At 43.6% G+C, this 22,235-nt stretch overlaps 1 protein-coding gene across 1 annotated transcript in view; it reads left to right on the top strand.

The window, feature by feature from the left end:
• The window catches only part of CNTN4 (contactin 4), a 156,173-nt gene that overhangs the window by 5,717 nt on the left and 128,221 nt on the right, over positions 1–22,235 (top strand). The window contains exon 2 of the mRNA XM_018068339.2: positions 12,772–12,910. Within this exon, the coding sequence (XP_017923828.1) occupies positions 12,856–12,910 (55 nt within the window). The 5' untranslated portion in view covers positions 12,772–12,855. The remainder of the gene's footprint in view (positions 1–12,771; positions 12,911–22,235) is intronic.

Genomic DNA, 22,235 nt, shown 5'->3' with positions numbered 1-22,235 from the left:
GACAGAAGGAACAGACAGATAAACTGAGGGACACTTAAAAGTAGCAACTTTGTAGACTGAAATTAAACATTTTTATGTCTCCAGACTCAAAACAATTCAGTTTTGTCATTAACGCTCAATAGCGGTGCCTGCTGTGCCTTTACTGTGATTTTCTTTCTTGTGTGGTGACATAAAAAGAGCAGCAAGAGGAAGATATAATTCTCTTGATTGAATTATTTATTTTTACTTTTTTTTCCTATAACTTCTAGCTTACTTTGGGTATTTCATGGAGTTCCCCTTGATAATGTGACAGTCCTAAAATATATGGGAACGTGATGGTTGTGCCTTTACCTGCTGCTTTAATTAAAATAAAATTAAATAAGAACTCCTAGAAAAATGTTGGCTAAGGCTAATAATGTGTGTAGTTCTTTCTCAGTGGGTATCCTTTACATAGAATAGATTTAACTGAGTAATTTGATGATGCAGGTATTTATCATTTATTGTTCCTTCCATCCAGTGCCATTTCTATTATTTCCACTATCCTCTATTTCCATGATGGTCTTATCCAAAGCCTGTTGGAACTAACAGGCTTCCATTAGCACCAATGTTCTGTGTGTGTCTGGCCTTAAAATGGGCTATTTCTGCTCACTGGTTATAGCTACAAGTCATTGCTTTAAGTGTCTTAACAGGAGATAAATTAATTACTACTGTCGTAATTTAAATGGTACAATTTGTTTTATTGCATGCAGTAAATTCTCATCTAGCTCTTCAAAAAATCACTTTAATTTGTGGCAGGGGAGTAGTACCCTGACAGAATCTGGGTTTGTCCTCCTTGTTCCCAGCTGGAGTCTCAAACCACCCCTCTGTTGGATTTGGAATCTCGTGGCAGCTCTGGGGTGGCTTTGGTGCCTCCTCACGCTCCCTTTTCCTGCCCCAACTGTCCATTTTGACCTTGGTGCCAGGATTCTTCCCTGCTCTCCCAGGTTTCTCTCCTCCTGGGCTGTGTGTCAGCCTCACCTCCTGATTTCTGCCTGCCAGCAGTGTTGTCCTTGGGAGAGTTTCCTTCCCAAGTCCCTTGTGCCCCTGCTGGGTTAGAACTGCTCTTCATCACCTGCTGTTAAACAACCTGACTTCTAGTCCTGCTTTTAGTCTTGGCTTTGTGATAATGACTTAAAAAAGGCTGAACAGGAAAAGCCTCCAACAGTACTAGAGCTGTTAGGGATCCACATCTTCCTTAGGAGTCATTATAGGAAATGATGATGCCAATTCTGGCATGATTAGATTCCAAACTTCATCTGTGATGCTGAAGTGGATAATATTTTCACTCAGACATGCTTTTCATCCTTTTCTCGATCTAAATGTTCTAATTCCATACTCTGTTTCCTGGTTTTGAACTCTTTTTTATCTTCAATTCAAGATGTTACAAGTTTTTTTTTAAAGGAATTGTCCCAGAAACTCCCAGAAATCACTTAAGAAGTTTTGCCAAATATTGGATGTATTAAATTTGAGTTGACAGCTCCATCTATGCAAAATGAAAAGTGGAAAATATCGCCTATGACTGGAAATGAGCTGGCACATAAAGATAAGATGCAGATAAAGGTTGAAAAGTTGGCAATTAACACTCTAAGAGATTTTTAAAATGGGGTTTAATGGGCAGTAAAAAGGACTAGGACAGTACTTTTATGGGTTTTATGGGATTCAGTATATGGTTGTGCCTGTCTGCAGCCTGGCTGGGAATGAATTCATAGAATCCCAGAATGGTTTGGGTTGGAAAGGACCTTAAAGCTCATCCCATTCCACTGCCTGCCATGGGCAGGGACACCTTCCACTAGCCCAGGTTGCTCCAAGCCCCATCCAACCTGGCCTTGGACACTTCCAGGGATCCAGGGGCAGCCACAGCTTCTCTGGGCAACCTGTGCCAGGGCCTCCCCACCCTCCCAGGGAAGAATTCCTACTGCCTCTTTGGAGAACAGGCTGAATTTGGTGTGAACTCCTCTTGTTTATTCATGCTGACTCCATCCATGCAAGGTGGGAGAAGAAGCTGCTGTTCAGGGAAGGGCTTAAAACGGGCAAAGGCTTTAAAATCTGAAGGTGGCTGCAGTGTCAGAGAACAATTGTGCATCCAGAACCAGCCTCATGTCCTTCCTGGCTCTTTTCCTTTTCTCCTGTGCCTTCCTCCTGTTGCAGAGGAGGTCTAGGCAGCTCCCCCTGGGACCTGGGCAGGGACAGCATCTTCCCACAGCTCCTCACAGCCCCACCTCGGCTCTTCCACTTGTGCAGTGCAGGGGTGCATAGAGCCCTAAGCCAGGGATAACAGGAACACACATTTCTGCTCCTGCCTTTTGAGGCTGTTACACATAAATCAGTGCCTCAGTCGAGTTTGCAAACCTTGTTTCCTTTCATCTGTTGCCTATGACAGGAAAACCAAGGGCTCAATGTGATATCTCAATAAATCCTCGCGCTGCCATCCAGCCAGTCCTGAAATGCTGTGCAGCTCCCATCGTTTGACATAGTTCTCCACTGCAGAGATGGCTCTTGTTTTGTCTGGCCCTGGGCTTGATTCCTTCAATAATTGATATTCCAGGCTGAAAACAAAGCTGGGAGCAGTGCCCCTTCCTTGGCGTTCCTCCGCCAGCTGCTCGGCGCGTTGCAGCTTGAGAGCCCCTGGCAACGAGGGAGCACACAGCCAGTCTGACTTATTTATTTTCCCTGGCAGGAGCCAATGCTTAGTACAAGGATGTCTTTAAAAAAATACACTCCTGCCATGAAAAAATGGCAGAGGCACAAAAAGGCAGTAACATCCCATAATCTGCATAGTCAGTGCAGGCAAACGCCAGCGTGTTTTCAGCTCTAATCGGGGGTCGTAACCACGCAGGGTTTATGTTGTTCTGCTGAAGAATAGCTCCCATAAATCACACACAGAGCAATTTCTCTGTTTTCATTCGGAAGTTTATTTCCTTTTATGTTTGGTAATTAAACCAGGGTTGTGTTGCAGGCTGCAGGAGCAGCAGCAGTGATGACACGGAGGTGTCACCGCAGTCCCTCCGCTCGGCTGCGCTGGTTGGTCTGGCAGACACGTGTCCTGTTGCTGGGAAGGGTCACCTCCCCTGGAACAGCCAGGAGCTCCTGCCCTCCCCTTATCTCAGAAGGTTCAGCCACGGCTTTTAAATCACCTTCTGCAGAGATTTGTTGTCTGGACTCCCAGGTGCAAAATCCTGCCTGACCACAGGCAGGTGGGCTCTCAGTGGCCAAAACCTTTGGCCACCCCAGACAGGCACTTGCTGCTGTGCCCATGGCACTTGTTTGCACCTGCAGGCATCTGCAATCCTGAGATTTTCGAATTGCTAACAAAGTTCTAGTGTACTAAGAGACCAGTATGTTTCCTGTTACAGCCTATTTATTCCCTGAATTCCAACGCAGAATAACCCCAAATGACATCACTACCTGAGCAGCAGTGCTCACTTCTCTTAATACACCAAGCCTCAAAGAATTTGCTGCTTTATCTGAGCTGCAATCAGGTGAGCAGATGCCTCCAGCCTTCAGTGGTCTTCCTTTGGCTGCTTGGTTTGATTTTGGGAGGATCTGCTCTCCCAGTGAGAGAAAAAGCTTTGTGTTCAGGCCATTCTGAACCCAAGCCATTCAGTGAACTGGTGGCAGGGCTAAGTTAGCCTGTTCTGTAGGGCCATGGTCAAGTCTAGACCTCTGTATCTCTGCTTCCCTGTTAGTTTCCTTGGAGAGAAGCTCAAATTTTTATAAAAATAACAAATTTGGGTGCAAAACCAGACTATATAATAGTAAAATATCACCAACAGGATCTTGACTCAACTGTGTTGTCAGTTTAGAGTTGCAAAGGAAGCAGTGATATCACTGTTTTTGCAGTCAGGAAAATCCCAAAGGATGCTTATGGGGTGTATTGTGCCTTCACTTGATATCCTGGGTGCAATCCTGGCCTTGCTGCTGGAAATAATCCACTGATAACAGGAGGAAAAGCAGGTTGGGAGTCTGTAAATTCTCTGTTTTGCTATGTTGCCTCATTGTGTGGGTTCCTGAGTTTCACACCAGCTGAGCTGTTTGGCTTTGCACCACGAGCTGTGGTGAGAAATGGAACACCCGGAGCTGGCCGTGGGCAGGAGAACTGCTGAGAGCAGCAAGGCTGGAGGCAGGGCCTTCCACCCAGCAAAAATGGGATTTATATGGTGAACAGGACGCCAGGCGAGGCAGAGGAGTGACTGTGAAGGAATCTGTGTGGTCTGGGTTTTCCTCCCTCGCAAGGAAGACAACCTGCAGAGCAGGGAATGCTTTCTGACACCTCCCATCAAACTTTTGTCAGGGCTCATTTGTAGCACAGCACTTAAACCTCCCCAGGCTGGTTTGTGTCTCTTACAGAACAACTGGCAGCCGGAGGCGAGGGCAGAGCAGCCCCAGGGTGGTTTGAGCACACCCAGCAATGCTCCTGGACACGGTGCCAACGTCACCCAGAGTCAAACTGGCATCACCTCCTGACCTGCCTGGAGTGGGTGCAGAGCAACCCCAGCTCCAGCTTTGCACCCCTGTGGGACAGCTGCCAGCTCTGAGCAACCTGTGAGCTCAGAGATGCAGCATTTTCTTATTTTCTCATCCAGTATGCAAAGCATTGATGTGTTTTTTTTTCTTTCTTTGCACAGTTCTGGTCTTCCTTACCTGAGCTCTGAGGTCTCCCTGGAGCCTCCCCTTCACCGCACTGAACAACCCCAACTCTCTCAATTCCAGGCAATCTTTTAAAGCAAACACTAAACAAGCACATAAGAGGGCTATCAAAATGATTGGTGGGGTTTGGGTTTTTTTTTTTCCCTTCCCTAGATGATTTCTGAATTTAACAAAACACTTAAAAACATTTCTAAGTCCAAGCATCTCAATTATCTGGGTTGGAAGCCTTTTGCTGGTAATAGGTGATGAGGGAGTTGTTGTTTTGATAACCTCTATTCCCAGGAACACAGTGAGTGTGAGACTGGCTTCTTACCAGCTTTTCAAAGTTAATAAACTTGCTGGTTGTTTTTATTTTCTAAGTTCTGTTTTCTACTCTTAAAACCCCTCAATTTGTGCCTCTGAAGGAAGGCAGCACATCAGGCAAAACATTGTTCAGAGTGAGTTCTCCCTGTGAAACACCTGTGGAGAAAACTCTCTTCTTGTCTTGGAAATAAAAGGGATTTATTTTGTAATCTCCAGAAGTGAAAAGTAAAACGTCGTTAAGATGCTGATTTTGGAGATTGCCTGGAATTATCTTCAATATTTTCACATCATTTTTTGTCTGCTGGACAAGATAGTGCTCCCTGATAACGTGTGTTTTGGGAATGGGCCTATTCAGAAGTGAATAACTTTGAATGTTGCTTATTTATCTCTGTTCAGAGGGTGAAACTGTCTTGATTCATTATCTTGAAGCGCTGACCTGGGGATAAAAGCAACTTCCTTGTCACGCAGAGTCCCGGGAGCCTCGTTTTTTTCGGTGCATCTTTCTGTCAAACTGAGACAGCAATAAATTATCCCTTATTTCTTTAGGAAATTTATGATCAAAAAGTCAGAGGGAGTTTAATGTCCCACTTTGGCTGACAACTTCTTTTTGCAGCCAGTGTTGTGTGCTGGAAAGGGGCTGGGCTGGGTGGGCTGGGCGTGTGCTCTGCTCTGAATTCAGGTCTCTAATTGGCAGCTTTTACTATCAGAAAAAAAAAAAAGAAAAAAGTCAAATTGAACACATAATGGGTTTCACAGACTATTTCCATTGATGGTGGATCAGTGGTGTAGTTTGGAGAGAAGAGCTGGACTTCCTGAATACCAGCCCAAATGTCTTTTGCTCTTCAAGTTAGTCTGTCCCTATAGCTGCTATATTTTAGGGTTTATAATTTATTGCTTGGCTATAGGGGAGAGCCATTCACTTTAATCTACCAAAATACTGCATTGAAAATGTCACTCGGCGTGAAGTTGGGAATTGTTTTTAAATTGGTGAGTTTTAAGGTAACTGTTCTAGATAATCTTCAGTAAAAGACTCTCTGAAAGAGGGTAAATTCTAATTTGTAGGAAATGCCAGACTGGGAAGTTTCACTGCTTGTAGCTTTTTATTATGATAGTGTCACTCCTTGTTTGAGCAAAGTGCCTCAGAATTTGTGGCACGATGGGCTGGTTCTGTGTTGAGCAAAACTGGCTGTTCTCTGAGAGGTGCTGCCTCAGGTGAGAGTTTTGTCTTATATCCCTTCATGAAAAAGGTAGAATAATACAGAGTAATCCCTAATTAACACCCTTAATTCAGACTTGCCTTTAGCCACCCAAATCTCCTTCCCTGGAGATGATTTATGCTTGCACATTATTCAGGTTTTCCAGGGCAGTGCTGGGTTTCCTGGGGGCAAGAGGCAGAGAGTGAGGGTCGTAAGGGGGTGGTTGGAGTGTCTTAGTTGGTGGCTGATAATTAAAAATCTTTAATTGTGGTCACGTTTTGCTGCAGGGGAAAATTGTGCTCTGCTGCACGTGTTCAGAAGGTGAAGGGACATGTCCTGCATTTGGGAATATCCATGTTTGAGACGGATTGCTGCTTCCACAAGGCTGCTCTTAGTAGTGACAAAGGTGTGCAGGGAATGCTGCCACACAGTGAAATATTAAAGGAGTGGGTGCCTGTGATTAAGTGACTATTTTTGGATAATCCAGGCTCTCTAAGCAGGTTTTAAGCTGTGGCATTAGGTTCTGCATGAAGATAAAGTGGGTTTGGTTCTTCTAGTTGCTTCTAGGCTAACAAATCAGAAAGGGATGGTGTCATTAATAATTATTTCTATGTGTCTTTAATTATATCAGCAAAAAATACTCTCCCCGTGTGCCCCCACAACTAACAGAGCTGCCCCACAACCAGTTTTTTTGGGGATATGTACTATGAGCATAAGTTTAGGGAGCGCTTACATCAATAAAACTTCAGTGGAAGAAGCTGTATTTAAACTCCAGTTTAAATAATTCATGCAGTGGGCACTTCCTGAGTTGTTCCATCAACAATCTTTGCTAATATTGTTAGAATTCAATTTGTCTTAATCTGATGGATGCAATCCTTGCTTCCCTTGCATCCCCCTGGGGTGAGGCCCGAGCTGTGGCAGGTGTGGGATGACAAGGAGGAGGCTCAGGCTCAGATCACACCAAAGACCCACCAGCCTGACAAATATAAATGACTGGAGCGAGTTGGGAACTTGCATCTGTTGAGGTGCTGTGACTTCCCTGATGCAGTGAAATGAAATCTCTATCTGGTGGATGTGAATAAATGCCCAAAGGGGGAAAACACAATGTGAAAACTGACATTGTTTCCTCTGTCTTTTTCTTAGACAATTAATTTTTTGAAGCATTTCCTTCCCATTTATCATGGGCACGTCTCAGGAACACGCTGTGTGTGTGTCATTGTTTTATCAGGCACTAAGTGCCTGTATATATTTAGTAATGTGGGAATTGTGTGTAAGTGCAACTCCAGGAGGGATCATTTCAGCAAAGAAGCTGGAGATGGATCAGGATCTGACAGACGTGCCGTGAGAGTGAGGAGAGCTCAGTGAGATGCCACCAGCACGTGCCCACTGGCCTTCATCTCCCTGAGCCTTCAAATTCCCTTCTTTTCTCCTCCTTGCACAAAAAGGAGGGCTAACATTTATCTTGGGACTTAGAAAAACAGCTCCCACAACAACAACAAAAAAATCTGTCTTTTGAGTGCTGCAAAAACTCAGCACATCAAAAAAGGATTGCTGGAAAGGTTTGCACTTTTGGGGCCACATCTTTTGGGCACCTTCTATTTTTGGAGGTTCAGCTTTGCAGGTCACTGACTCCGTCTGCTAAAGAGGGTCTGTGCCTCTCCCAGCACACAGGCCTGGATTCAGCAGAGTATTAAGAGCTGGATCTGGGTTACAAACCTGAGGTTTTGCTGAATCTGGGCCACGACTGGTGTTCAGGAGGTGGGAGCTGCCCATGCCTGGGATGCTGCCCCTCTGGAATAGCACTGTTTAATTCCTTTCACAGATCAAGCAATTTTCTTTGATTTAGGAAAAAAAAACAACACCTTGTTTGCCTGTTACATGACAAGAAACCTCGTTGTTTTTCCCCTTGACTGAAGCTGAACAGCTTCTTTAACCTTCATTTACAGAAGCTGGCTCTGTGCTCCAATTCAGTGCACCAGTCTGAGTGACTTCCAATTCCCAGAGGCTCAAGGTTATCCTTATTCCAGTTTTGAATCAGATGGGGAGTGACCTCACCTTGCAACCAGCAACAACAGGACTGGGAAATCCCAGGGTTTGGAATTCTCTCCATCCCCTTCCAAATATTGGTGTTTTTGAAAGCAAAACACACACTGTTTCTGTCCTCAATATCCAGGCTCCAATTTAGCTTATAAATTGCCTGGGAACATCAGGAGTGGGTTGTGTTTGGAGAGATGGGAATGGATAATAGTGTTTTGGTGTAGGTTTTCAGACATCTTTTTAGTATTGTTACTGTGGCTTGGCCTTTTCTCCGAGGTAACAAGTGACAGGACAAGGGGAAATGGCCTCAAGTTGCCCCAGGAGAGATTCAGGTTGGATATCAGGAAAAATTTCTTCACTGAGGGAGTGGTGAAGCATTGGAACAGGCTGCCCAGGGAGGTGGGGGGGTCACCATCCCTGGAAATGTTCAGAAATTGAGTCAATGTGGCACTTCTTGATATGGTTGGTGGGCATGGTGGTGTCAGTCAAAGGTTGCACTTGATGATCTTGGAGGTCTTTACCAACCTTAATGATTCTGCTAAGACTCATGAAGCACCTCCTGGCCACATCTTTGATGGATATAGATCTTCTTGTATGTGTGCATTAGGAAAAAATCTTCACCTTAGGAAAAGGAGGTTTTGTTGAACCCTAGGAAACTTTCTGTGGCTTTTTTTCTACCATTTTTTTTTTCTTGTGTTGATGAGTGGAATTTGAGTTTATATTAAACCTTTGTGCTCAGCTTTTGCTGGGTCAAGTATTTTTAGACTTGACCCGCAAAATGCATCCAGTGTAGGTGTTCTTGCCTGCATTTGCCATATGCCCTTTTCCTTAAACACCCAAACAGTTCATGGCACTCAGTGCTCTGGTCTGGGTGACAAGGGGGGGGTCAGTCAAAGGTTGGACTTGATCTTGGAGGTCTTTCCCGACCTCTGATTTTGTGCTCTCAGCAGCTGAACAGCCCCACGTTCCACGTAACCCAAAGCTCTGCTCTCCCTTCTGAGCCTAAAGATTATTTTTATACTTCTGTGCTCCTGTTTGAAAAGCTTGGTAGTTTGTGGAGGTTTTTGGCCCCATGAATTGCTGTCAGTGTTGAGGAAGGCAGTGAATCCCCCTCAGGTGTTTGCTCTTGCCCTGTGGCAGCCGCAGGGTCGGCACCACCTTAAATCTCCCAACTCCCACATTAGTGCTGAGTGTTCTGGGCTCACCCTGAGCTCTTCCTTTGCTGAGGTGATTAAAAGATGCCTGTTGCTGTCTGGATGTGCAGCATGCTTCATTAGCAGTGATTTATTTGGGAGCTGAGTGGAGTTGGCACTCTGCAGCACACCAACGAGCAGCAGGAGAAGGGGACGTGATTCCTGAGGCTTGTTTCTTGCTGCTGCTGCAAAGCTTGGGGGTCTTCGGTGTGTTTTGCAAATTTTCCTTCGGAATATTCACTAAACTGTGAGTTCATAGAATGCAAATTTATCTACAAAGTATTTTTCACATTCTGAATGCATCCACATACCTTAGCTTAGGATTTGAATTTCTATTTTGAGTTGTTTGGTTTTTTTTTTCAGAACTACTAATTATTAAACATCCCAGTGAAATTACTGACAGAGCCATGCCCACTAAATCAGAAAAATTCCCCACAAATATTTGTGCTGCACACATTTTTCTCCCTCCCACCCGACTGCAGTCAGAGCTCTGAGAGTCAACTTTCTTCACCAGAATCCAATTAGGAACAAAGGTGCCTTTCAAAAGAACTTGCAATGGCTGCACTGCCAAAAAGGAAGTTAAAAAGACATCTGCACATGTGTGTTGGCACTGGGTTTTCTAATGGGCTGCACTTCCAAACTGAAGCACAGCAATCTCATTTTCATCTCAGAAAAAATAGCCTGTGTAGTGCTGAAACTATCTGTGCTTCCTTCTGGAAATAAAATACTAAACTTTGCAAGTTTTCAGGCCTCATATTCCCCTTCAGAAGCAGCACAAACTCCCCTGGGATTTTATAGGCAGAAAACATTCAGGGATGGGAAGGATCTTTTCAATTATCCATCTTTTGCTCAGGCACAAATGTTGCCTTTCCCAAAGTCATTGCCATAAAAAGTCAATGTGTTTGAACAGTTTTTACAGCTCTGAACAAAGGCCCTGCTGACATGAATAGCAGTGATGTTTACAGGAAAACTTCCTGAGAATTGGACTAATTCACATGTGAAATAGGAACTACCCTGAGAAATGGAAATGCAGCCTGAGCTTGAAAACCTCCTTATTTTAACCTTAGGAAAATATTTTTAATGGTGATCATCTAATTTGCTTTTCACTGCTTTTTGTGCTAAGACAGGCTTCCTTTTCCTTTGGGAAAACTTTCTGTAACGTGTTGGCCTGTGTTAGACCCCAGGTAGGTGGCATTTTGTCTCTGAAGCATGTGCATGACCAGCCAGTGTCTGCTGGTTCTCTGGAGTAATTGTTGAATAACTAAATAGCAGAAAAGACTTTGAGCTTTTACACTGGACTTAAATATGCTAAGTACTGAAAATGTGTATTTATTTCTTACCCAGAGAAGCTGTGGCTGCCCCTGGATCCCTGGAAGTGTCCAAGGCCAGGTTGGACAGGGCTTGGAGCAACCTGGGCTAGTGGAAGGTGTCCCTGCCCATGGCAGGGGGTGGCACTGGATGGGCTTTGAGGTCCCTTCCAACCCAAACCATCCTGTGATTCTGATTCTAAGATTTTTATGATTCATCTCCAAGCCTCTGGAAGCACCACCCTCAAAGCCCGTGGAATAAATAGAGGGATTTTGCTTGACTTTGCTCAGAACTGGAGGTTTATATGTTAAGGTTTTTTAAGCAAAAGTCAGATATAATACTCTCCTGCCTGCAGACAGAGCTGGGTGCTGTTGGTAATCCCCAGGAGTGATTTTGGTGGGCCCTGTGGTACATGGACAGCTCACAGTGGGGTCTGAGGGTGCTTCCCATGGGCTCCTGGCAGCAGGTTCAGTTGATAAGTGCTCTGCCTCTTGTGCTTTTAATTAGGGATCAAAGGCTCTGAGCGATTGCTCTGTTTCAGCAGCTCATTGCAGAGAGTGAGGAGAATAATTGTTAAGTATCTCCTTGCAGGGTAATGAAGAGAAGCTTTAGAAGTGACACCATGGGTTTATTGATGGGCATAATTTGTGGGAAAACGAGAACAGGGAAGAATTTCAGCAGCTGCTGGTGAATACAGGATTTATCTCAAATTTCACCTCAGCTGGTGTAGAACCAAGAGCAACTTCCTTTGGTAGAAATCTCGTGGAGGTGCTGTTGTAACCAATAGAATTTGGTTGGACTCGATGATCTCAGAGGTCTCTTCCAACCTAAATGATTCTGTGAATTTGGTACTTGGAGGAAAAACAGGATTTGTCCATTATATGGGGTAAAAAAGTATATTTCCTGAGTTCACAGAGTGTAACTGCTTAACCATGTCAATCAGTAGAAAGGTCTGAGATGACATTTTCCTCCTCAAATTAATAATTAATACTCTAATCATTCCCCTAAGTTATTAGTTTTCATTGATTGGTCCTCCCTGCTGACCCCCAGCAAGGCTCATCAGTCTGTGTGAGAACAGATGAATATGTGCAATTAATCTCTACCCCTTTCAAAGCTGCACCTTCAGATCAGATTCTTAGTCTTGTCAGTGCATTGAACCTGACTTTATTAGAAGAATCTCACCAATTTTAGCTCACAAAAGCAGGCAGAGCCCTCTCATGATACCCCTTCACACGGTATTAGTCGTGCAGTTTGTCTTGGAAGCACAAAGGCCCCTTAAACTTCCAGCCTCCAGTGGGATGAATAAATTATAAGAATGTGTGTCTGACTTGATTTATTTATTTTTAATATTTAAATGCCTGCTCTGGAAAAGGTTTCTTTCATAAAAGAAGGCTTTTTTTCCCCCCCCCCTTGGGTTGCTTGGAGGGGGATGGTGGTACTTTGCAGAGAAGGTCTCGAATTGTCTGCTTACAAATTCTATTTATAAGTTGTAACAGAGTGTGAGGAGAAGATTGGGTTTTACCCGGAGATGTTTTTAGGTTGATTTTTAAAAAGAATTTTAGAGCAGTAAGGATGGGGGAGAAATGGGAAAAACATTCCCCTTCCCTGAGCAGTGTGGGAACATTTCCTATGAAGTACTGTCTTGTAGAGATGATGCCTTTTCCATACTGGATGATGTTTGTAAAGAAAAATTAGAGTAATTCTCATAAAGTTAGAGAATTACTCTAATTTTTCTCTTAACTTGATCTACAGAGCTCACTAATTACATCAGATTGCCCCAGAGAGGCAGGGAGTAAATCTGCTGATTGCAAAATTGAGAGGCACAAGAAATCTCACAACACCCAAGCAGAAGATGCAGACGTGGGTTACAATTCTTAACCCTCCTCTGGCACCCAGACCACTTGGATGGTCACAAATCGCTCCTCAGATTGATTTCAAATTAAATATTGGAGGATGTTTTTTTGTTGCATTCCACTTGCACCTTTCCTGGAAAGGAAAAACAAACTGGAAAAAAAGACAGAAGGAGCAGCAATCCTAACTCTCCTGGGAATCTCTCTTTTCTCTTGCAGACTAAAGGTGGCCTAAAATTTCCCAGGAGCCCCATTCTCTGCTGGAATTAGTGGACTGGTCTCCTCTGAGCTGGGCAGCTGAAGATGAGGTTGCTGTGGGAGCTGCTGGTGCTGCAGTCGCTCATGGTGTGCCTTGCAGGTGAGGGGTCGCCTTTAAACTTTGGATTTAAGAACACCAGTGCATTCCACATTGGTGGGATGTGTCTGCCAGGGATAAAAGGGCAAAACAAGGCCCTGTTTCACAGCCAGTGTTGTGGGATGTGCTCAGTAGATCGAGCTGATGCTCCTTCTCCCGGGGATCAGTGTCTCTCATCCCAAGTGCAACCTTTCAGAGGACTGCTCTGCCCCTTTCTGCTTGAAAGTTGCTGTTGATGGAAGTTGTTTTCCCGTGTTCTGTGTTAAGTGTTTTCACTGCTCAATTAAACCTTTGTGGAGTGTGGCTTTAAATCCCATTAAAAGGGTGTTGTGCTGCAGCTCAGCCCTCGCTCCATTTAACAAATAATTAGAGTGACATATTTCAGCAGTGTAACCATCCCCTGCAGCTGCCCTTGTTTAACCTTTGCAGCCCCCAAAGTTGCAATGTTCTGAGCATTCCCAGGGAAGGGAAGTTTCTAAGGAATGTGCCTTTTTTCCTGGAGCTGGAACGGTTCTTGAAGAACATTTTGGATTTGCAGAGGGTTGGCAAAGCTTGTTCCAAAGCCCTGTTGACCTTGACATGGGCAAGGAGTTGGTTGTAGGGAACTCTCTGGACCATACCAGGCTGTCAAAGGCTGTTTTGAGTCTTTCTCTCCTTGCTGTTCCCTTATCCTTGATTATTTTCTCCTTAAACTGGCATTATTATTCTTTGACGTGTATTTTGTTCTGAGAGAAGGTTTAAAGTTTTAATTACTGTTTATATCACCTGGATTGCTCTAATGTATCTGCTGCTTGCTCAGAATGTTTTACTGCTTTGTTTAGTGGCTTCTGCTTTCTTCCCTTTTATATATGTGCTCACTGTCAGGGTACTTTTTCAGCAGTTTAGGTAATAGCTAACTACTTAGAATGGTGTTTACTTTCTTCTGCTGAGCTCCACTGAACATAAAGCCACTTTTATTCCGGTACTTAGGGGTACCTATTTTAGAAATTTGGTTCCAAGTCTTTCTAAATGTGCTTTGACAGTTTCTGAGCTGGCAGAAAATTGGATGCAGAGAGATTCTGCAATGCAGAGCCCACACGTGTTTCAGGAATTGCAACCTTAGGGAAGTCGGGCTGTGGGAATGCATCGACTGCGAGCCTTTATTTCAAGCAAATAAACAAAATAGTGGAAAAACAAAAGCATGAAAAAAGACTTTTTACTGTAATTTCCAGACTTAAAATATTTATTGCAAAATGGCCAGGGTCAGCAAAATAAAGTTTCAGGAGAATGTGTTGGGGAGGGTTGTCCTTATCTTTTCCATCTGTTATTTATAAAAATGCATCTCATCAGCGCTGGCTTTTCCCACACCATTCAGCAACAGCATTTTTTCTCCTCTTTGCAGTGCACTGAGTGTCTTCAGGCTTCAGATTCTCTGTCCTGCTGAGGGAGATTTAGAGATTTGTGGGGAAAGAAGTGCCCTAAGTTTTGTGCAAGTTTTCTCTTCAGTGATGAGTGAGGAAGTTGTTTCCTTTTGCTTTTCCATTTGGGCACAGTGCTGTTAGTAGGGGATGCTCTTGCTTTCCTTTCCAAGCTGTGTTTTGTGTGTGCTGTTATGAACACACACATCTGGCTGCTGAACAGTCTGAAGTTAAGGAGGAATCTTATGTTTCCATGTTGATCTCTTGATGCACCTTTGTGAAAAAAAGTATTAATTAATTATGCAAAGGGAGAAAAGGTCAAAATAATGTGCAGAAAGTTGTCTAACAAATCTTTATAGTGCTTTGTGGACCTTTAAAAGACTGGGAAACTTAACTGTTGAGTTACCTGTGAAAAAAAAAGGTTCAATCTGAAAATTGAATACCTTTATTTGGTTGTAAGTAGTGTCAGACACGCAGATATCACCCTTGTCTTTGCCTCTGCTGCAAAGAGCAGCACAGCTGGGGGAGGATGAGTTTTTTGGGGTGTTGCCCTGACAAAGCCCTGTGGAAGTGAGTGGTCCCACCATCCCTGTGCCCTTTCAGGGACAACTGGTGGGCTCCAGCTGCCACCAGTGCCATCACTACTTGGGCTCTTTTTTTAGTGTGTGTGCTTCCTAAGTGAACATCTGTTCACTAGAAATTGCATAAAACTAAAGGTCTTTCTGAGCCAAGCTGGGGCCATCTTTTTCAGACTGTTTTTCCTTGTTGTTTTGAGGTTGTACTGCTAAAAATTACTGTTGCTTTCTTTGGACTTAATATTTGATGTCTATCAATTATGGGGTTCTGATTACATTTTCAGAAGTTTTGCTTTGGTGCCAAATTGCCCTGATAAGTGCAGGCTCTCAGCTTCCTTAAATAGCAGCTGTGGTGCTGATAATTCCTGAGTTTTGGAGATAGGACGAGAGGTGGAACAGGCTGTGAAAAGTAACACAAAGCTCTTCAAGTCGTGACCTTGTTAAGAAATGCTCTCCCTTGGGCAGCCCCACATATCCCAAAAAGCATTTGTGTACAGCCTGGGAACAGGGATGGAAACAAAAGCCACTGCACAGGATGAGCCAAAGCAACCACACTGATGAAGATGTGGCATAGTCTGTGGGCCTGGAATGTGCTGGACAAGTATGAAAGGAAATTTTCTGTGTTTTCCTGACTTCTGTGCCATCCTTTGCCTCATTAACTTCCTGGAGCAGGGAGTCTCAGTGCTGAAGTCATATTTGCATGTTAATGAGCTGCAGTCACACAGACACATTAATGTCTGAGTGTGCATATGCATATTTTAGAGGGGAATTTAACCCCTGAAGATCCCCTCACGTTTTACAGGGGTGCTGGGTTTTAAGCTGGGCTTAAACCACAACTAAGCACCACGAGGCCACTCGCTCACCTCATCCCCACCCCGGTGCAGTGGGGAGGAGAATCAAAAATAACACTTGTAGGTTGAGATAAGAGTGGTTTAATAAATGAAACAAGGTAAAAAAGCATAATAAGAGTAAATTATAATAATGATAATGAAAAGTACAAGTGATGTGCAGTAAAATTGCTCATCACCCACTGAATGATGCCAGACCTCGTCCCCCAACCCCAATCTGGCCCTTTCAGGTGATTCTTCCAGTTTTTATATTTATATATATAAATATATAGTATTTATATATGACTGGAATATCCCTGTGGCCAGTTTGGGTCACCTGTCCTGGCTGTTCTCCCTCCCATCTTTTTTTTTCTGTGCTCCTCCTCACTGACAGAGCCTGAGACACAAAACAAGTCCTTGACTTTGGGTAAACACCACTTGGCAACAAGCAAAGCATTGGTGTGTTCTCAACATTATTCTCTTCCTGAATCCAAACCACAGCACTGCACCAGCTACTGAGGGCAGATTAACTCTATCCCAGCCAAACCCAGGACAGACAGAAGACAAAAAAAAGAACCTTTTGTAGCTTTTTGGAAGTGTTTCTGCTCTGCTGTGGGTGTGATTGGGGTCTGCCTTGCTCTCCTGCCCTCCCTGATCTCCATCTCAGCTTTTCTTTGGATGTTTTGCTTTCTGCCTTCTGCTTGTTCTTGCTGTTTAAAAAGGAAGATCTGTGCTCACAACAAATAAACCAGCCAGCAAGACAGCCCTTCTTTTTCTCTTAGTAAGCACCATGTAAACACAGTGTCTTCACTAAATGAATTTGTCCTGTAGCTCTGTAATAATGCTGCTGTTTCTACAAGTTTTGTCAGAGGGGAAGTGCTGTTGCAGCTCAAACACAGACTCTAGTGTTTGTTTTACCCTGATTTGAATGAATAAGGAAACACTGTTCTTTCTCTCTGCTAAATTGGCTTTATAGTGAACCCCCCAGCTGTGTAAACCTCTGTTTTGTAATAGGTTAAATGGGCTGCACAAAGATTACTGGAATTTTTTTGGTGGAATGTGGAAGGTGATCCTGAAGGTTAGAAGTCCCTGTGTTGCTCCCTCAGAGTGGTTTGTAGGTCACTCTGCAATTCCAGTGCTTGTCTACACCCCACTATGTGAAAAACTGGAGTTTCACAGTGCTCCAGGTATCCAGAATTTAGATATTTGCCCTGTTACCTCTCACAGCTTGAAAAGTAAGAGGAATTAATATGGAGAAGCCCACATGTGCAAAGTTTATTCCTTATTTCAGCTGTAAGAACAGGGGTTAAGTGGGTTTTATGAGTGGGCTTTTGGCCAGCTGTCAGTGCAGGGGAGCCTGTCACTGGTGTCGTGGTATCCCAGCAACACCCACCCTTAATTCCTCAAATCCAGGAGCATATTTTTCAGTATCAAATTTATCATATTTTTTAATAAGGTGGAATAAAAGCGTCACTTCACCTCTTATCTCCTGAAAAATGCCTTTTTTAAATGGGTGAAGATGCACATGATGGCAGAAGTCAGAAAACAAAGAGAAGTATCTCTGTAGAGCTTATATTCAATGCAGGTTTGTTGGGAGGGGTTTTTGTGGTTGTGGGTTTTTTTTTCCCAAAACTGTTTTTTACAGGAAAATATTCTTAGAAATGCCTGTCCAGGCATTCTTTCTCCTTTTGTCACATGCTGATACAGCATAACCAATACCTCAGCAGTGGTCTAGAACAGAATATTTAGAGCATGGCTATGTAATTAATGGGCAGAAAGACCAATATATAGTCAAATATTTTCCATTGTGAGGCACAAAAATCGCCATCATTTCTATCAATATATTCCAATGAAATCAGACATTTGAGTCTGTTAAAAATTAAAACTCAAATTCATAGGAAGGAGGAGTATTCACGGGCCTGTTTGAACTCCTGCTTCTATCCAAGCAGCTGTAGGTTACATAGAAAAGAAATTCAGCTAATTTCATGTCTGAATATAAATAATGAAAGCCAGAAGAACTGTTGTACATATTAAATGATGGTCTCCTATAAACGGTGCCGCAGTTCAATTTGTTCAGCGTTTTTTTCCCGGTGCCGTGTGGTTCCCACGGCTGGTGCTTTGATGTTACTGGGCAGCTGCAAAATGATTAATCTGTTGCAGCCCCATAATTAATTAATTTATATTTTGGTCAGTTCTGCAGCGCTTTGCATTTCTGGCCCCGACTGCCTAATTAATGTTTGCACAGCACTCGGAGCAGGGAATGGCTCCTGTTGATGCAACCGCTCCTCAAACACGACCCAGCCCTTGGTGTGGTGCTGGAGAAGGGTTTGCTGAGCAGATCTTGCCTTTAATAACTTTGGTTGGGTTTTTTTTCTGATTATTCCAGAGGGGTTTTTTGTTCATTTCCAACTCCTGTATTTAGGAAGGGATGTGGTCCCCCAACCCCCTCCTCACCCTGTCGGCACCATCTTGTAGGGAGGTGACATTGGCCATGGGTGAGCAGGTCATAGACCCATTTCTCCTTTAATGGGGATAATCAGGATGACAGATGGGGCAGGACAGGGCACATCCTATTGCCAAGAAGCTGGCTCCATCCTCTTGGCACTGCCCCTCGATTATTTATAAATACTGGCAGGAGCCCTCTCAGTCATCTCTTCTCCAGGCTCTCAGGCTTATGATGGGTTCTTGGAGCTCTCCTGTGCAGGGCCAGGAGCAGAACTTAATAATCCCTGTGGGCCCATTCCAGCTCAGGATATTCTGTGGTTGCAGACTAAACAAGCCCAACTCCCTCAGCCTGTCCCCATAAGGGAGATGCTCCAGTCCCCTCTTCATCACCTTAGTGCTCCACTGGGCTCCCTCAGGAGCTCCACGTCTCTCTTGTGCTGGGGAGCCCAGAATTGGACACAAAACTGCTTGTGAACCCTCACCAGGGCTGAGCAGAGGGGCAGGATCACCTGCTGTGACCTGCTGGCAGTGCTGTCCCTCCCGTATCCCAGGATACCATTGACCTTCTCGGCCACAGGGCACACATGGACAGCTCATACGTGTCCTTGGGCCTGAGTTATGGTTAATGTGAGCAAATGACCCCATCTACAGAGCTTTCAGGCTTGACTTAAACATCCTGATCTCCAGAGGCCTCAGGGGATGAGGTTTGTGCAATCACCACTCTGCCCAGGGCCAGCTGAAAATGCCATTGTCATTGTAACAGCTTCATGTCAGAGTTCTCCTGAGGATCCCTAAAAACTCTGCCTGTCCCCCAGCAGTGGGTGCTGAGGTTGTGGGTGACACCCCCACCATGCTGTGCTGGCTGGGAGTTACAACTTTCCACTGGAAACTGGATTTTTGACACCATCTGACCTCACTGACCAGACAAACACACAGCTGGAGGTTCTTGGTTGTTGGTCTTCCCTCAGGAAAGTTTTTAAAAGCCACTTAGAAGTGTTCAGTAAATTAGCAATAAAAGGTGCTGCTAAACAGGTACTCCAGCTGAGAGCTTTGGATGGACATTTTCTGGAATAAAAGGCATTTTCTGGAATACAAGGCTGCTCTCAGTGGCAGCTGGGGCAGGAGAGGACAGTGGAAGGTGGGGTGGGGTGAAAATACAGGTCACTTGTGCAGGGAACAGCCTTTGCTATGGAAAATTGAGTGGATTTTAAAATTTTCTTGGTTTTGTTCATTTGCTGGGATTGTCTGGACTCTGGTATGACATTAAATCCCCTGAGCCTGGTAACCATTGGTTGAATTCAATCTGTATGCCAAGCAACATTACTACCAGTTGAAAAGTAGTAATAATAATTAATAGTGATAATAACTAATAATAATGTGGATTTATATATCAAGGCACAGGGGTTTGAAGCCAGTGGACTTGTAATTCTGGTGTGGGGCAGCTGAAGCTGGAGATTATAAAGGAATGGTTTAAACTAGGGGAGAAAAAAGAGTGAATGGGGGGAAAAACTCAGAAGGGAAGAATTGTTGGAGCTGAGAGTGCACTGGGATAAGAAAGATTAAATCTGAAGTGGACAAAAACTCATTTAAACTGAAACCAGAAGACTTTTAGGTGCCAAAGTGGGATTCTGCAGGATCACTCAGCTGTACATGGGTGGAAAGGAGAGCTAAGAAAATGTAATTTATGCTTATTTAGGGGTTATGTGGCAAGTTTTCCTGTAATTGCAGAGGGTTGGCCTCAGCCTCACCAGAGGTCTGTGCCCATTTTATGTTCCTGATCTGTCAGCAGATGGGACCTGACTGATTTAGGCTATAATTTCTCAAATTGTAAAGTTAGAGACCATATCAATGCCATTTTCTCATTTCTCTTTTCTGTGCAGATGATTAGGTATATTATGTTTTTCTCATAAGTCCATCTGGGCAAGTTTAATTACATCTTTCTCAAAAGTTATGGAGGTGAGATGATGCACTTTAAATAAAACAGAGACTATGCAGACATTTTTATCAGCAGATGTTCCAAGTATCTGGCTGTGTATTGATCCCCTGTGTGTTTTATATGATGCTTCTTTTCAATTTAGCTCCTTTGCATTTGAATTAATGTGTAGATATTGAAATTAAATCTCATTTAGGGAGTCACAGAAATACCTACTTTTCCATACATCTATCAAATTAGGGAGAATATGGACCCAAACCACTTATTTATTACCAATAAAAATGGACTTTTATGGCAAAATTTGAGGTGATTAGTCTGTTGCTTTAGAGGCAAAATACTTCACGATGCTTAGAAAATCTAAATATTGTTGGAGAGGGACTTAATTTTGTAATAACTTTGTGGTCTTTGAGGAGAACAAGAGGTAAGGGATGTGGTGCCAAGTGAAATCTGCTGGACCAGGCACCAGGGCTTGGAGCTTGTGTTTGCTGCTGGTTGTCTTCAGTTGCTGGGGAAAGTCTGGCTTAACTAGGCCAAAAACTAGTCCAAATTAAATCCTGTGTAAGGATTTGATCCCCTGATACTTCCTTGTGTAGGCACAAAATTTCCATCCCTTCTCTCCCCACTTTTGTGGGGATTTTTGTCATTTAGAGCAGCACAGGGATGGGGGAACAACTTCCCACTCAGGCTTTTGGGGTTAAATCTCTTGGTTTTGCCTCCTGCCCCTCCCCTCGTGCAGTGGAGCATTAACTGGCTCAAAATGATGTTGGCAGAGATCATCATTACTTGGATAAAGGTCTTCCAGCTAAGCAGCAATCAAGGGAGATCATCCAAACGGAATAAAAGGGGAAAGGGTCAATTCAACCTCGATAATTATAGTACTGTAAATTTGGGCAATAACAGAATTAGGCTTTACTGACACATAAATGAGTACATGGGCTGGCAGAGCATTGCTGGCTGATGTTTTCCACACAGAAAATGTGACTTTTCACCACCTCTGCAGGTTTTTGTAGGGTCTCTCCTAGAAATTCCCGTTCCCTTCTGCAGCCAGGCACTGGTTGTCAAAAGTGCTCCAGGTCTTACAGGATTTGGGCCATTAAATAGAACAGATGCTGGTGTATTTTTGCAAGTTTGTGCTCAAAGTCAGTCTGTGGCAAATAAGTGACTGCTCCAATAAATACTCTTTTAATGAATAGAGCACAGAATGCTGTGGTGCAGCTCGTTCATCTGAGCATTGTTTAATGCTGCTTTATTGAAGCATTTGTCAAATGCTGTCACAGGCTGTGCTCTGAAATTAAGGATATGCTCATGACAGCCCTGCACTGACTCATTATTGCAAGTTTTAGAAAAGATTTCCTGTGTATTATGATGAAAAAAAGCAAAACTTCCACATTACCCCTTCAGTGCTTGTTTGTTTTTCTTTCTGTATTTGGATTTTTTTTTCTGCAATAAGATATAGGTATTTAACCTCATAAATCAGGCTAAGACACGATTGTTAAATAGTCTATATCATATTAATTAGGCTGTGAAGCAAGGCAAGCATTACAACCATTTATAATGGAGTACTGGAGAAGTTGCTAATCAATGAGACAGGCAACTAATTAGGCAGGCAGCAGTCAGCATCTTCAGCTGAAGCTGGTGACTTTAAACTTCATTAAACTTTCCAGGTGTGGGGGAAAGTATGAAAAATAGAGCTATTTTAATATGTTGATGCGTCTTAATTCTACTTTTCTGAGTTTGAATGCCTGAAGATTGCATCTGTTTTAAGGGATATTGTCATTTATAAAACACCCCATGTTTGTGTTGCACAGCTGGAAAGAAAATAAGCAGTTTGTGTGGGAAAGCTTTGTTTGAGTTTGTCCAGTACTTGTTGAGTAGAGCATCAATTTATGCCTAAAATTCCTGCTATGGCATCTTTTAATTCGTACCTTCTAAGCCTTCATAGTTTCCAGGTACATCCCTGACAAGGTTCTGAGTGTTATCCTTGTTTTTACTTTTTTAACAGGGATAATGTAATGGCTGTTCAGTGAGACTGGGAAGAATAAATTCTCTCTGCCCCTCCAAGCTCTGTGTGTGTGTCAGCAGATGACAGGAGATGTTCACTGAGAGCCAGATCAAGCTTTATTCCTGGAGCATTCACTCTCCTTCTGTTTT

The sequence above is a fragment of the Manacus vitellinus genome, unplaced genomic scaffold, assembly GCF_001715985.3.
Source record: "Manacus vitellinus isolate BGI_N305 unplaced genomic scaffold, ASM171598v3 scaffold_14_pilon, whole genome shotgun sequence".
Taxonomy (NCBI): domain Eukaryota; kingdom Metazoa; phylum Chordata; class Aves; order Passeriformes; family Pipridae; genus Manacus; species Manacus vitellinus.
The sequence above is the reverse complement of the archived record's forward strand: the minus strand, read 5'-3'. Positions and strand labels throughout refer to the sequence as shown.